Source organism: Gossypium raimondii, chromosome 9 (assembly GCF_025698545.1).
Source record: "Gossypium raimondii isolate GPD5lz chromosome 9, ASM2569854v1, whole genome shotgun sequence".
In the NCBI taxonomy this organism is placed as follows: Eukaryota; Viridiplantae; Streptophyta; class Magnoliopsida; order Malvales; family Malvaceae; genus Gossypium; species Gossypium raimondii.
The window spans coordinates 49442777-49456980 of record NC_068573.1 but is presented as its reverse complement, the minus strand read 5'-3'; the positions used below and the strand labels follow the sequence as shown (position 1 = coordinate 49456980).

Genomic DNA, 14204 nt, shown 5'->3' with positions numbered 1-14204 from the left:
TCGAACTTAAAAATTGATATGCAATTGAGTTTGAATGAAACATAAATTTTAAAATTCAAAATAAACTCGAGCTTGTAAGTATTTTGGTACAGTTGGACTTGATGTATTGTAGGAAATAGGTGAATGTATTTGAGAGATAATTCTATATATTATTAAATGAATCAATTTAGCCTCTATACTATTAAAAATAATAAAATAATACTAAATTATGATATAGCTCATATTCATTGCATAGGGATTAAATTGATCTATTTAATAACAAAGGACTAATTTGATCCAATCCCTGTAATACAGGGACTTCTTAAGTAATTTAACAGTAGGAAACGTATCGAGAAAAGTCACGTTGGCTGACTGTGATTGTCGTTAGAGGAGTTTTCTAGTTTAGTTTGCGAAACGGCGGTCACTTTGTCAATGCTAAGGGATTTGCGGCCGTGCCGCCGCCGCCGCCGCTATCGATTTTCATATAAAAAATAGGCTGGAATTTTCTTTTCAAGTACAATGCGTATCATCACGACAAATGGCTATCGGATTTTGAGATTACCGGATAATATCAGCTGTTAATCATGTACGTTGTCAGATTTGGAAAGTTGGCGGTTCAAGGAAGTTAATCGGCGTTGATTTTTAGTTAAAATTAAAAATCTAATGAGTTGGATCAAAAAAAAAAAAAAAACAGAACGCCTATCCTTATTTGATTCTAATAAAAGACGGGGAATCAAAATATCTAATTTACATAATTTAATTTCTTAAATTTTCAGCTAAATTTTTTGTTCTAAGATTTTCCCTTTTTTCTCTTTTATCTGTCTATATATATATATTTGTTACCGTTCCGTTTTGCATTTTGGCAAATAAATTTTTAGTAAATTGAATAATTTGAGATTGGAGAGCGGATCGACGGAAAATTTTTGTTTGATTTTACTTTGGAATGGAATCAAATGTTGGTGAGGAACACAATTCGTAATCGAATTTGATTCGAATTTGAAATCCTTCTTTTTTTTTGTTTCTTTTTTGTTGAAAGAAGCGGAGGATCAAATTAAAAATGTGATCTGGTTGTACGTAATAGGGTTTTGGATCCCATTAGGGGAGAAACAGCGCCATTAGATGGCGCTGTTCAAACGCATTTTTTACCGGAAACCGCAGGAACGACTTCTCGAGATTTCCGAACGTATTTACGGTAATCTTATTTTTTTCCCCTTAATTCATTGTTTAATTTAGCTTAAAATGTCGAAATCATCTTCATTCGAGAAGTATTTTGAATTCCATGACTCTGTTTGGGAATATTTACTTTCGGAATTCTTAGCTCGATTTTTTTGGGTTTAATGTTAAATCTGTGGACAATGACTGCTTAATTTCTTGATTTTTAGGGTTTTGTTTATTAATCTTGGACTAATTTATTACAGCTAAGGAACGAAGTAATTTTAGCTTTGTTTATTTTCATAGTTGTTTGGAAGATGGGCTTGAAAGAGGGCGTGATATTGTAGTTACCTTAAAGTTGAATAGCTGAATACATTTGCCTTTGAACTTTCTTAGATCATTTGGAGCTTAGGAACTGTTTATTCTCTCTTTCTTAGCAATGCATAAAAGTTTTTGATACAATTTTAATATAACTGTTTCTGTTTGAAACTATAAAGGATAATTCTCAAAATTACATATGAACTTTAATCCAATATATAATGTATAATAAGGTATATGAACTTTGATTTAGTGTAATCATATACATGAAACTTGAGTTTTGATTCAATTGTACAAGTTTAAGAAACCAAATAATTCAGTTGTTTTTATGTTGGATAAATATTATGTGTATGCATACGAGATTAGTGGTTTACCAAAGCTGAACTAAAGCCAAAGTTCCATGTACACAGTTGTAGAAAAAATCAAAACTTATCATATTGTACATTTCATGTATAGTGTTGAGACTTATCTAAGAACACAGTTATGAAGATCATATTTCATTTAGAGGCATGTGATTATTAAGTGTTGGTAATTTGATTTGATTTTCTGCTGTTTGTTTTGCAGTATTTGACTGTTGTTTCTCCACGGATGTATTGGACGAAGATGGGTACAAGGTTTATATGTCTAGGATTGTGGGACAGCTAAATGACCACTTTCCTGAATCTTCTTTCATGGTGTTTAATTTCAAGGAAGGGGAGAGGCCAAGCCAAATATCAGACATTTTATCTCAGTATGAAATGACTGTTATGGATTACCCACGGCAATATGAGGGATGTCCTCTGTTACCACTTGAAATGATTCATTACTTCCTTCGATCGAGTGAAAGCTGGTTGTCATTGCAAGGACAACAAAATGTGCTTTTGATGCACTGTGAAAGAGGTGGATGGCCTATGCTCGCTTTCATGCTTGCCAGTCTTTTATTATATAGAAAACAGTACAGTGACGAGCAGAAAACTCTTGACATGGTCTATAAGCAAGCTCCTAAGGCCCTTCTTCAGCTTCTGTCTCCTTTGAACCCTCAGCCATCCCAGTTGAGGTATCTCCAGTATATTTCTAGAAGAAACTTGGGTTCTAAGTGGCCTCCCTCAGAAACACCTCTATTTATGGATTGCCTGATTTTTAGAGTGCTTCCGACTTTTGAAGGGGGGAAAGGGTGCAGGCCAGTTATACGAGTTTATGGACAGGACCCGAAAGCACGGAATAATAGAAGTTCCAAGCTTCTTTTTTCAAATGCAAAAACAAAAGCACAAATTCCTTACTACCGAAAGGTGATGCCTAAGTCAAACAATTGAAACTAGAAAGATAAATTAACCAAAAAATTGGGATGTTCTAATAAGGTTTATCTACAGGAAGAGTGTGCATTGGTGAAAATAGATATTCATTGCCACATTCAAGGGGATGTAGTGCTTGAGTGCATCCATTTGAATGAGGATTTGGTACGTGAAGAAATGCTATTTAGAGTCATGTTTCACACAGCGTTGGTTCAAGGAAATATTTTGATGTTTTACAGCAACGAAGTTGATAAGTTGTGGGATGTCAAGTATCAATTTCCAAAGGACTTCAGACTCGAGGTAGGTTTAAATTATAATTCTGTTAGTTTTTCTTTTCTAAACTGTAGGAGTTGAATGCATATTCATATCTGTATCAGGTACTTTTTATGGACCCTAATGCCGTCATCCCTCCTACCACTGGAGTTTTCGCAACTGGAGATGAGAATGAGATAGAAAGTGTTTCAAAGGAGGAATACTTTGAGGTGCAAGAGCTCTTTAGCAATGCAGTCGATGCACCAGAAGCAATGGTGGATGATGAGAGTCCATTAGCTCATGACAAGCCAGAGCAGAAAGATATGTTGTGGGAGGATGCAAATGGTCTTACAAACAAAGGTTGGGTGTCAGATGACGGGAAACTCAAACAGGATGTCAATGTTGATTCTAGTATGGATATGGTGAAGGGCTTATTTGTGGATGATGTGAATTACAGTATAGATAAGAAGATGGATTATGGCACTAATGCAGTGAAAGAAATAGTTGGGGATAATGGAGACAATCAGGTCGATCCATCAGTATTTACCGTTGACATGCTGAAACAAAGAGAAACAAAGGGAATGACAGATGTGCTTGGAAAGCCAGAAGTGATCCAAGATAAGGGTCACAGAGAAGACACCATTCAACTGAAGAATTTGGAATCTGAAGTGTTGCAGCAAACGTTGGAACCTGGGGTTTCCAAGCCTAACTTTGAGGAAGTATTGCCTGCTTTAGAGAAAAAGGCTGGGACGGGCTCAGAATCAACTTCAGATCCTGTTATGGTGAAGCCAAATAGCAACCAATTAGTATCTCAAGGCTTTCTTGCAAGGCAGGCAAAGCCAAGTGTTGTATCTCAGTTGATCCCTTCTAACAAAGGCTCTTCAACTGCATTGCCTACACTTTCCAGTGGTCTAGCTTTAGAGGAATCTAATTCAGGCGCCAATCTAAAGGGCTCTAATGCAGCTGTGGTTTCAAATGATGTTTCATTTGAGCAAGGAAGTCGGAAGGCTGATCACCTTACAGGGCCTTTAGATTCCCAAACAGAAGTTTCTACAACTCCAATAGTTCCAACATTTCCCCCTGGTTTGCAGCAATCGGTGTCTATTCCATCTAGCACTCTATCTCCACCATCACCCTGCACACCAACAGCACCACTTCCTCCCCCACCCCCACCCAGATCTTCTTCGTTGGTTTCGCGGCCTGTTCAGAAAAAGGCAAAATCTAAACTACCCCTAGCACGACCTTTCATGGCAGCTATTGGAAATGCCATTACTAGAATATCACGTGCAGTACCACCTCCACCTCCCCTTCCACACAATCGAGCAAAAAATGTACAAAATGTTGGAATGGTTTCACAAACGACATCAGCATCTCCTGATATCTCGAATAACCAGACTAATGCACTGGTGGTTCCTCCACCACCTCCACTACCTCCACCACCATGGAAGGCCCAGTCTTCAACTGCCCGTACTATACGGCATATTCCACCTTCTCTTCTATCCGCAACTCTTGGTAGCTCTTCAAAAGGCATATCAAAACTTAGTCAACTTTGTTCTCTATCTCGCTCCACATCAACACGTCGTAATTTTAGTCATCCCCTTACCACCACATCAGAACCTTGCAACTTTCGCCCTCCCCCTCCCACTACACCAATTCAAATTGCTATGGCTCTAGCATTTATCCATGGAATGCAATCAGCTTCTCCTCCCTCACGCTCTCCGTTTTCTGAAGCTTCATCTCTACCTCTCCCACCATCATCGCTGCCTACTGGACATGGCACTTCGCCACCACCACTTCCGCCTACTAAAGATGGAGCTTCACCACCCCCTTCTTCTCCTTTGCCTCCTCAAAATGGAGCTTTCCCACCTGCATCACCATCAATGCCTCCTCTTGGATCTTCTCCTCCACCACCACCACCACCCCCTTCGACGTTTGGTGCCCTACCTCCTTCAGAATTTGACGTCTCTCCTCCAGTGCATGGAATGACAGCTCCACCTACTGCATCATGTGGAGCACCGCCCCCGCCTCCACCTACCCTTGGAGCTCCGACACCTCCACCTGGGGCTTCACCTTCTCCACCCCCACCTCCGCCACCACCATTGCCTTCTCTTTCTTCTACTTCACCACCACCTCCACCACCACCCCCAATGTCTAGTGCCCCACCTCCACCTCCTCCCCCATTTGGAGCCCCACCCCCACCACCTCCTATTCCTGGAGCTCCATCACCTCCTATGGCTGGCGCACCACCTCCACCACCACCTCCTGGAGGTCGAGCTCCGGGACCCCCACCTCCACCTGGAGCTCCTGGTGTTGGACCTCCTCCACCTCCACCATTGGGTGGCAAAGCAGCTGACATGAAAGGAAGAGGGCGTGGACGAGGAGCTGGTGCAGCACCAAAAAGATCTTCTTTAAAGCCATTACACTGGAGCAAGGTTACAAGGGCAATACAAGGAAGCTTATGGGATGAATTGCAAAGACTTGGAGAGATTCAAATGTATTTTGTCTTCTTTTAATGATTTAGTTTTTCTATAGTACATTGTCATAAGTGATAAATTTATGACTAAATATTTAAGCTAAAATTCCAGGGGATCACATGTTGGCATTACACTTTTATATTGATATTTTCCTATATATATTTGCTGACATTGCCTTCTTTCTCTCAGATCGGCAGAAATTGATGTGTCAGAGCTTGAGACTCTTTTCTCTGCAGTTGTTCCTAAACCTGCTGCTAAATCTGCAGGGAAATCCAAGGCAGCTGGATCAAAACCTGACGTAGTCCATCTGGTAATCTGGAATCGCATTTTATAATAAACCCTAGACATCTATGTTTTATATAGGCAATTGTGATACTATTTCTTGAATCACATAACAGGCTTGAATGAATACAAGGTTTGCACTCTTAGAAGTCTAAGGTTTTGTAATTTTATGACATGTTGTAAAAGATATCTTTCTAAAAATTTATTAAATAGTTTTAGTAGAAATTGAATTATTATTTTTATATTCTATACAAAACAAAACTCCATGCAGCTAAATGGCATTTATCAATTCTTTTCTGTATCTGTTTGTTCTAAATATAAATAAAAATTTGAGTATAATTTTTCTTCTTCCGTTCATACGCATTTCATATTTCATACATTCCTCATATATTATATGGTATATGGAGTTAGATATTCATTTATAAACTATCTAGATCTTATGACTATTACTAACAAATTTTGTTTATTACACTGTAGGTTGACTTGAAGAGGGCTAATAACACCGAAATTATGCTCACTAAAGTTAAAATGCCTCTCTCTGATATGATGGTATGCTGGATATGATCATGCTCTTGCATTTATTAGTGTCTTTTTTTACAGAACTAGAGGAAGTGTGTATGGTATTCTCATTTATATAGATGTGGACTTTGAACATAGAAGTTTTCTCCATAATATGTATGAAGAGCATAACAAGGTTATTTTACTCGTGTTGTTTTGATGATGGTTGCAACTAAGTGGCCTGAGATGTCTTTTCCTTGGGCCACCGGCTTTTCAACCGATTTTTCTTGTGTAGTGCTAATCTAGCATCTCACTCTATATCTGACTGAATTTGTGGGATGCATTGGGGAAAATTAGATTATTGATTCCCTTTTTATAAGGTCATAACGGTTCAGTTCTAGGAAAAATAAAGGCTTATGGTTCATGTGCAGTATTCTGGTTTTCTAGAAATTGAACTGAAACTAAAGACTACAGATAACTAAACTGGTGTGAACAAATAAAATTTTTTATAAAAGAAAACGTATTTTCTTAAAAGTTTTTTTTTCACTAATATATTTTGGTCAGTTCGAATAATTGCAGCTTCTAAACTTATGAATTGAAAAATTGAATCGAACCAAACATATTTAACTATTTAGAAATTGAATCGAACCAAACTGGAACTGGATACAGTTCGAATTGATTTTAGATTTTCTCGATGTTTTTCTTGGAAATTCTCTCTTCCTTTGTTTTCCTTTTAACTTCTCCTTAGTTTTAACTGAAGGTTGTCAGGTTTATTTGTTTAGTAACCATATACGGCTTCATGTATTTTCTCAGGCTGCGGTGCTAGCTTTGGATGATTCAGTATTAGATGCTGATCAAGTGGAAAATCTCATAAAATTTTGTCCAAATAAAGATGAGATGGAACTTGTCAAGGTGAAGCCTTAGCAGACATACATATAGAAATACACTATGTTACTCGGACTCCGGAATGAGAGTCGGGTAGAGATATGTGTCCGATATAAGTATCTTCAATTTGTTTTGAAGTTTTTCATATATTTGGAGGTCATATCTCCTTATTCATCCTGATATATGTCAGACATAAGTGTCAAACACGACTACTAAAAATAAATAAAAAAGAAGAATTGGAGCAACAAAAAAAAAAAATTTAGCATTGGATTTGAAGATTCAGAATTGTGTTTTATCTATATGTGTGTGTGTAGATATCCATTTACCATTACAAGTTTGTCTTCTGTAGTGTGATTCAATGTCCGTGATTTTTCAGGGGTACACTGGTGACAAGGAGACCCTAGGGAAGTGCGAACAGGTACCCAAAATTTTCTCTAAATCATATATTCTAATGTTGTAACTCATTATACTTGATAACTTTCTTACCTTCGTAAATTGGTCGAATATTGCATTAACATTGACATGTTACAGGCGAACTTTTGAAAACTAATTTGTCTTGTCTTTGATTTTTTAAAAATTTGACCATTTTATACCATGTTATTTGTATTCGGGTTTGTTTGTATGTCCGACATAAGTAAGTTTAACTTTTTCTAAGGGTTTTCTTTATGTACTTTGTAAGTATATAATAACATCATTAGTGGCTTCATTGAGAAAATACAGCATTTTTCATGACTGTGCATACAGTTAAAATCGTTGCCCTCAAGTTTAGTGATGTAGGTCACTTTTTTCAAGTTTTATTATTGATCAAGTTTGCAGGCCTCACTCACCATTCATAAAATAATAAAATACTAAAAATTTGTTTTTATATAAATATTTATATATTTTTGTTCTTAAATATCAATTCAGACCAGCCCGAACTTATAAGAACCTGGCCTATACTGTTATTTTCTGGATGCTTTTCCTGTACACCTTTGTTCGATCCATGTTTGCAAAAACTTCAAATTAACTAGCTTTTGATTTTTCATGTTCAGTTCTTTCTGGAGCTGATGAAAGTGCCACGAGTAGAGGCAAAATTAAGAGTGTTTTCTTTCAAAATTCAGTTCAACACTCAGGTTTGGCAGAATCTCCATGGATATTCTGATTTGATAATTTACATGATTGTTGAATAATTAATCTATTGCTTTCTTTTTTCCCTTTTTGATTTGTTTAATCACCTGTTTTACTTGTGTTTTGCAGATTTCTGAATTTAAAAAGAGCTTAAACATTGTAAATTCTGCATGTGAAGAGGTATATCATAATATTGCTGAATTGACTTAAGAGTGGTTTTTATTTATTTGTTCGTATTTCGTAATTCTCTTAACTACTTTTGTATTGCTTAATTTAGGTTCGAAATTCCCTTAAATTGAAGGAGATCATGAAGAAAATCCTTTGTCTGGGAAATACATTGAATCAAGGAACTGCAAGGGGTAAATTATACATTCAATTTTCCTTTTTGCTTCAGTCTTTTATACTAGAACCTATGATGCTCTGACTCTCCATGTTTTTTTAATTATTTTAAGTACTTGTGTCCAAACCTGTATCCAATGCATATGCAGGCATGAGCTTGTGGATATGATCCTTAAAGACTCCAAAAAAATGAAGATCTTGAAAAAAAAAAAATTGAACATACCCGTGTAAGAGCTACGTTGTTCTCACTCTTTGTTTTGCTTGAAGTACATGCTTTCGACACATATTCACTTAAGAGTATGGATATATTCCCTAAAAACACCCTCCAAATATATGAAAGAACTTTGAAAATACTAAACATACTTGTGTCACATATATAATCGTATTTGACACTCATTTCTGACTCCTAGCACAGGAGAAGAGATTTACTAGCTAAACCACATATGATGTATTACTTTGATTGTTATCTAGACTCTTCCGGGTGAGGTTAAGTCACATATTTTGAGCAGTATTTCTTAAACTGGAAAGTGGAAACCTTGTGTTATGTGTAGTCCTGGAGTAACAGATTCAATGTTTGAAGTATTCTTTTCATTTAGGATGGTTGCTATCAGATTCTAGTAGGCTACGTTATCGGATACGGATATGTGTTCAACACATATCATGCCACCATACCCATTAAATATGAGTTGGAAAACAGGTGCTTGAGCAATGTGATTCGTAAGTATGTGTGTTCCTTTAATATTTTCAAAATTATTCTTATAATACAGGTTCTGCTGTTGGATTTAAGTTGGACAGTCTTCTAAAGCTCTCAGAGACACGTGCTTCTAATAGCAGGATGACACTAATGCATTACCTTTGCAAGGTTTGGTAATTTTATTTCCTTCTTCCTCTTTGGTGTTATTAAGGTCGTTTTTCTTGTAAGATTTGAGTTTAGAGAATAACTTGAGCCCATTAGATCCCAGCTTGACCCAACCCTATAGGTTTTTTCTTTCTTGAAAATTGGTTTCAGGGATTGAAAGTTTTAGGGTTGAGTCAAGGGCAGTTTAGATAAAATCTATACCGCCCTGGCCAGCGATATTTTCTAAAATATCACACTTTTAGTTTCATATACAGTTTGTTAGTGTTTACTGGACTTTATAGTATGTATTTGATTTAGTTGGTAGATTTTTGAAAATAGAACTTAAGTTTTGAGGTGGGGCAGTTTGAGGTCGGGTCCAAGTGCTAGAGCCTAAAGTTAAGTTCAAGTTCAGGGCAAGTATCAGGTGGAAATATTTATAGGTTGGTCAAAGGCAGGACCGACAAAAATCCACCCACTGAACCCATTACAAACCCTTTGACTGAATTATGTTTTACACCTACTTTATATGTTATATTACTTTTAGTCACTTGTTTCTGATGCAAAAATGAACCGTCAATTTGGATTGATATCAGCTGTGTTTTATTGTGGCTCAGGTCCTAGCTACCAGGGCACCAGAACTTCTTGAATTTCACTTGGACTTGGTCAGCCTTGAGGCTGCATCTAAGGTTTCCATTAGTCCTTAGCATATGAAATTTGTAGTTTGTTAACCTATGTTATTCTGAAACTTTCATTTCTCTTAAAATTATCCTTGTCCAACTCTTGTTGGTAACAGTATGTTGAGTTTTAAGCCTTCTGTCCTTGCAGGTACAATTAAAATATTTAGCAGAAGAAATGCAAGCTATAATTAAGGGATTAGAAAAGGTTAAGCAGGAGCTGGCTGCCTCAGAAGATGATGGTCCTGTGTCTGAAGGTTTCCGGAAGGTACATTGTTGTTTCACTGCTCTTTATTCTTCAACATTCATATTGAACATTTGTTGCATTCTTCAGTGTGTTTGACCACGTGTCAAGTATTTTATTCCTATGTTACACCGATTCTTTAGTGTTTCTGTTCAACTCTTGTATCCAAAATATATTTAGACATAGGTAAAAGAGTATGATCATATCCAAATATACAAAAAAAAATAAGCATATCTGTGTTGAAAATAAAACCTTACCTGGCACTCATTACCGAATCCGACAAACATATGGGTTTATTCAGTTACATTGGATTCGTTGATTCTCGTTTTCTCATGCAATGGAGTGAACATTTGTTATAGCCTTGTGACCTACACCAACCACTATCATCTACTTTATTTACCAAGGGAATACCGTCATTGTTCTAACATTTTCTTCTCTTTTTTTTTTTTTAAATAGACATTAAAGGATTTCACTACTGTGGCTGAAACAGAGGCAGGATCCCTGCAAAATCTATACACTGTGGTGGTAATTTGCTAAATGTTTGACGTTCTCTTTGATACTTCATCTAATGTCTACGTTGCTCAGACTCCTCGTTTTTTCTTAAAGCATCCATTTCTAGCAGATACGATCCAAGAACCCTCCAAATACATGGATAACTTGGAAGAATTTGAACATACCCATGTTGGGAAGATACCCCATTTCCAAGATTCAAACTTGAGTCCGAGTAACATACTCTGATGTTATCTGACTCTTTTGATTATGTCATCAATAGAGATGTTTTTGGGCCGGGTTCGGGTCGGGTCTAGGCATGATATTAACACACTTTATTCTTGATCAAGCCCAGCCCGGTCCAAAATATGGGCCTAAAATTTTGCCCAAGCTCGCTCATATTTGTAAATAACTAACCCAAGCCTATTTTAGATCCGCTCATCATTTTTTAAAAAATTTAAAAATTTATATTTATATTATCTTAAATTTAATATTTAATGATTTTATATATTTTTTAATATTTTATATTTAGTTATCTTAACATTTTTTTAATGTTTACATTATAATAGTATTTTATATTACTATAAATTTAATTTTTATGTGCTATAAATTACATGATATAAAACATTACAAACTTAAAAGCGGGCTAGGCTAGGTTCAGGCCTTGAATGTTCAAGCCCAAGCCTAACCCATATTTTAAACGGGTCTAATATATTTTTGCCTAAACCCTCCCAAATTTCGAGCTTGCCTTCGGGCTTGGTCCGATAACCCGGCTCATGAACAGGTCTAGTCATCAATCATTAATATATATAATATCTTTTTGGTGGACAGGGTAGAAATGCAGATGCACTTGCACTCTATTTTGGTGAGGATCCTGCCCGATGCCCGTTTGAGCAAGGTACATTGTGGATCCATACCTTCTGTACATGGAAAAGCTTATACCTATTTTAGGACACATATGTGTATCCAGTGTTCGCACTTGAGCTCATAAGTAACATAGCTAGTTAGAATTATATTTATTTCAATCTAAAATCTACACGTTCCCTCACAGTATAAATGGTTTTATTTGGTGATTTGAAGTTGAACCGATGATTCCAGGATCCTGATGCTGTGTGTTTGACAAATGCAGTTACCGTAACAATCTTAAAATTTGTGAAATTGTTTCAAAAAGCATTGGAAGAGAATGTGAAGCAGGATGAATTGGAGAAGAAAAAAGCTTTGAAGGATGCTGAAATGGAGAAGGCTGCTAAGTGAATCAATCCTTGTAAAGAAGATTTCAAAATATCTGGGGATCAATTTCTCTATTCCCACAAGGTAATATGCTCCTACAAGCTTATATGTGTATGTGCTGATTGTAAATAGAAGACTTATACCCGTATGATATATAGGTTAGGCTCAATAAAACTCAAATGCCTTTCAGTCATTGTCTAGTTGAGCTCAAGCTATTGAGTGACTTGAGTTCGCATATTTTAATACTTAACTTGAGTAGCTTTCTAACCTAATTGAGCTCTTTATTTTAAAGGAGTTTCGAAAATTTTAAATCTGAACTCGAACTCAAAGTAAATATGATTAAGTCTAAAGTTAAGAATTGAGCTGGTTTATTTCTTGAAAAATGAGCTTAATTGAGCCTATTCGACCAAGTTTGAGTAGTTGAATTTTTATCTTGAATTGTGCTCGAATCAAACTCGGATCGAGCTTCAAATTTTGAGTTGAATTGAGCTTCGCTTGGCTTGATTGCTTCTTAGTACTGATGAGTTTGATTGAATGACAGGAAAATGCTGCTTTTGGGAACTCAAATTGAGTTTCAAGCCTCAAATTTTGACTGGATGGCTGGATATGTCTCCAATTCTCTGGTGTTGGTGCAATTTTATCCCTTCAGAGATGTCATATACGAGGCAAGGGCCATGTCCTGGTGGCTTTGCCGGACTTGAACTCTGCACATAAGGCTTCAGGAAACAATTTTTATGGGAAGTGTTCGACCCCATTACTCGGTAAATGTCAGATGAACCAAACTTCTGTTGCGAATGTTATTTTATTGTTTCAGCTCTTCTCACTGTCAATATCCATTGCAGTTAACCACAATAACATTGCAATGCGACATCTCTGATCACTGAGTTACAATCAGAACAAAGTAATTAGAGGTTCTCTAAATGCAAGTTATCAAGGTCAGTATAGCCAATCTAACACTTCTCACTATGATAAGAGCGGTTTTATTTTCAATGTCCGCCTTTCATTTAGCATGTTCCTTTTTTTTTTAGTTCGGCTCTCCTCCATTAATGTTCATTAATGAATAGGATCTCAACCCATTTTTTTCGGCATGCGAGGGCCGAGTCCATGCCATGTGGGATTGTATTTCGTATCATGTACAAAAGTTCTAACCATCCACCTACAATAGAATTCAGTTCCTTGTAATACAATCTTTTCTTCCTTTTTCATTCATGAAAATTGAGTCCCCCCTTTTAGACATTAGCCCATCGAATAGGAGGTTGTATATGTTATTAGGGTTTAGAGATAAAGAAATTAGAAGATGGGCTTTTTTTTTTCTTAGCCTAATTGTAAGATAGCTCTTTGGTTCTTTATTTCAATTTCTTTCATTCATTCATTTGATTTGATTCCTTAATTAACAAGTAATTCATGAAATTCTTTGTTCCTTCTATCCTTTTTCTCACTTTTTCATTCAAGAATGATAAAATTCGATCCGTTATACAAACTTTGCACCATTTGTTTCGAATGGAATATGTATGTATGTATGTATGTATGTATGTATGTATGCAGTGGAGGTGGCAGGTTTGACAAATGCTTGTTTCATCTCTATTTTCTAAAATGATTTTACCTAGTATAGTATTTTATTTTTATAGTATATATTAGCATTTTGGGTTTATCATAATGGTCCTTTTGTGATTGTTAGATGTATTTTGAAAAGCATGGAATTGTCTTCAATTTTTCTGTGACTAAATGGAGTTGATAACTTGTAAGAATTATTATTTTAAGAAATACGTATGAAATTTGGTTTAATTTGTAATGTTATAAGTTACCTTTGATTTTGTGTAATTTTATACCTAAAATTTTTGTTTGATTCAATTTTCACAAATTAATAACATAATTATCAATATAGTGTCATTTTAAGTTTACATATTACATACATAAATAATTATATTTATCTAATTTAAAAATAAATCAAAGCAATTATTTTTTTAAACGTGTACAATTGACTTAAAATTAAAGTTACACACTTTTGAACCACAATCAAAATTTATATATCAAATTATACATTCAATTAAAGTTTTGAGAATTATCCTTTTCTTAAAAAGAGTTTTTGTTTCAAATCTTTTTAAAAGACAATTTTAGGTATATCGATGGAGTGGTTACATGCAAAGAAATATTATACCTTATTAATTACAT

General features: G+C 35.7%; 1 protein-coding gene across 1 annotated transcript; it reads left to right on the top strand.

Moving 5' to 3' along the window:
- Positions 1-382: 382 nt before the first annotated feature.
- Positions 383-13786, top strand: LOC105800788 (formin-like protein 20). The gene is made up of 19 exons (XM_052620778.1): positions 383-1171; positions 2014-2717; positions 2799-3020; positions 3098-5466; positions 5636-5756; positions 6206-6277; positions 7040-7138; positions 7488-7529; positions 8143-8223; positions 8348-8398; positions 8496-8577; positions 9325-9419; positions 10010-10081; positions 10221-10337; positions 10770-10838; positions 11634-11700; positions 11932-12116; positions 12574-12793; positions 12875-13786. The coding sequence occupies exons 1-17, from the start codon at positions 1099-1101 to the stop codon at positions 12054-12056; spliced, it is 4461 nt and encodes a 1486-aa protein (XP_052476738.1). The 5' UTR covers positions 383-1098; the 3' UTR covers positions 12057-12116; positions 12574-12793; positions 12875-13786.
- Positions 13787-14204: the final 418 nt, after the last annotated feature.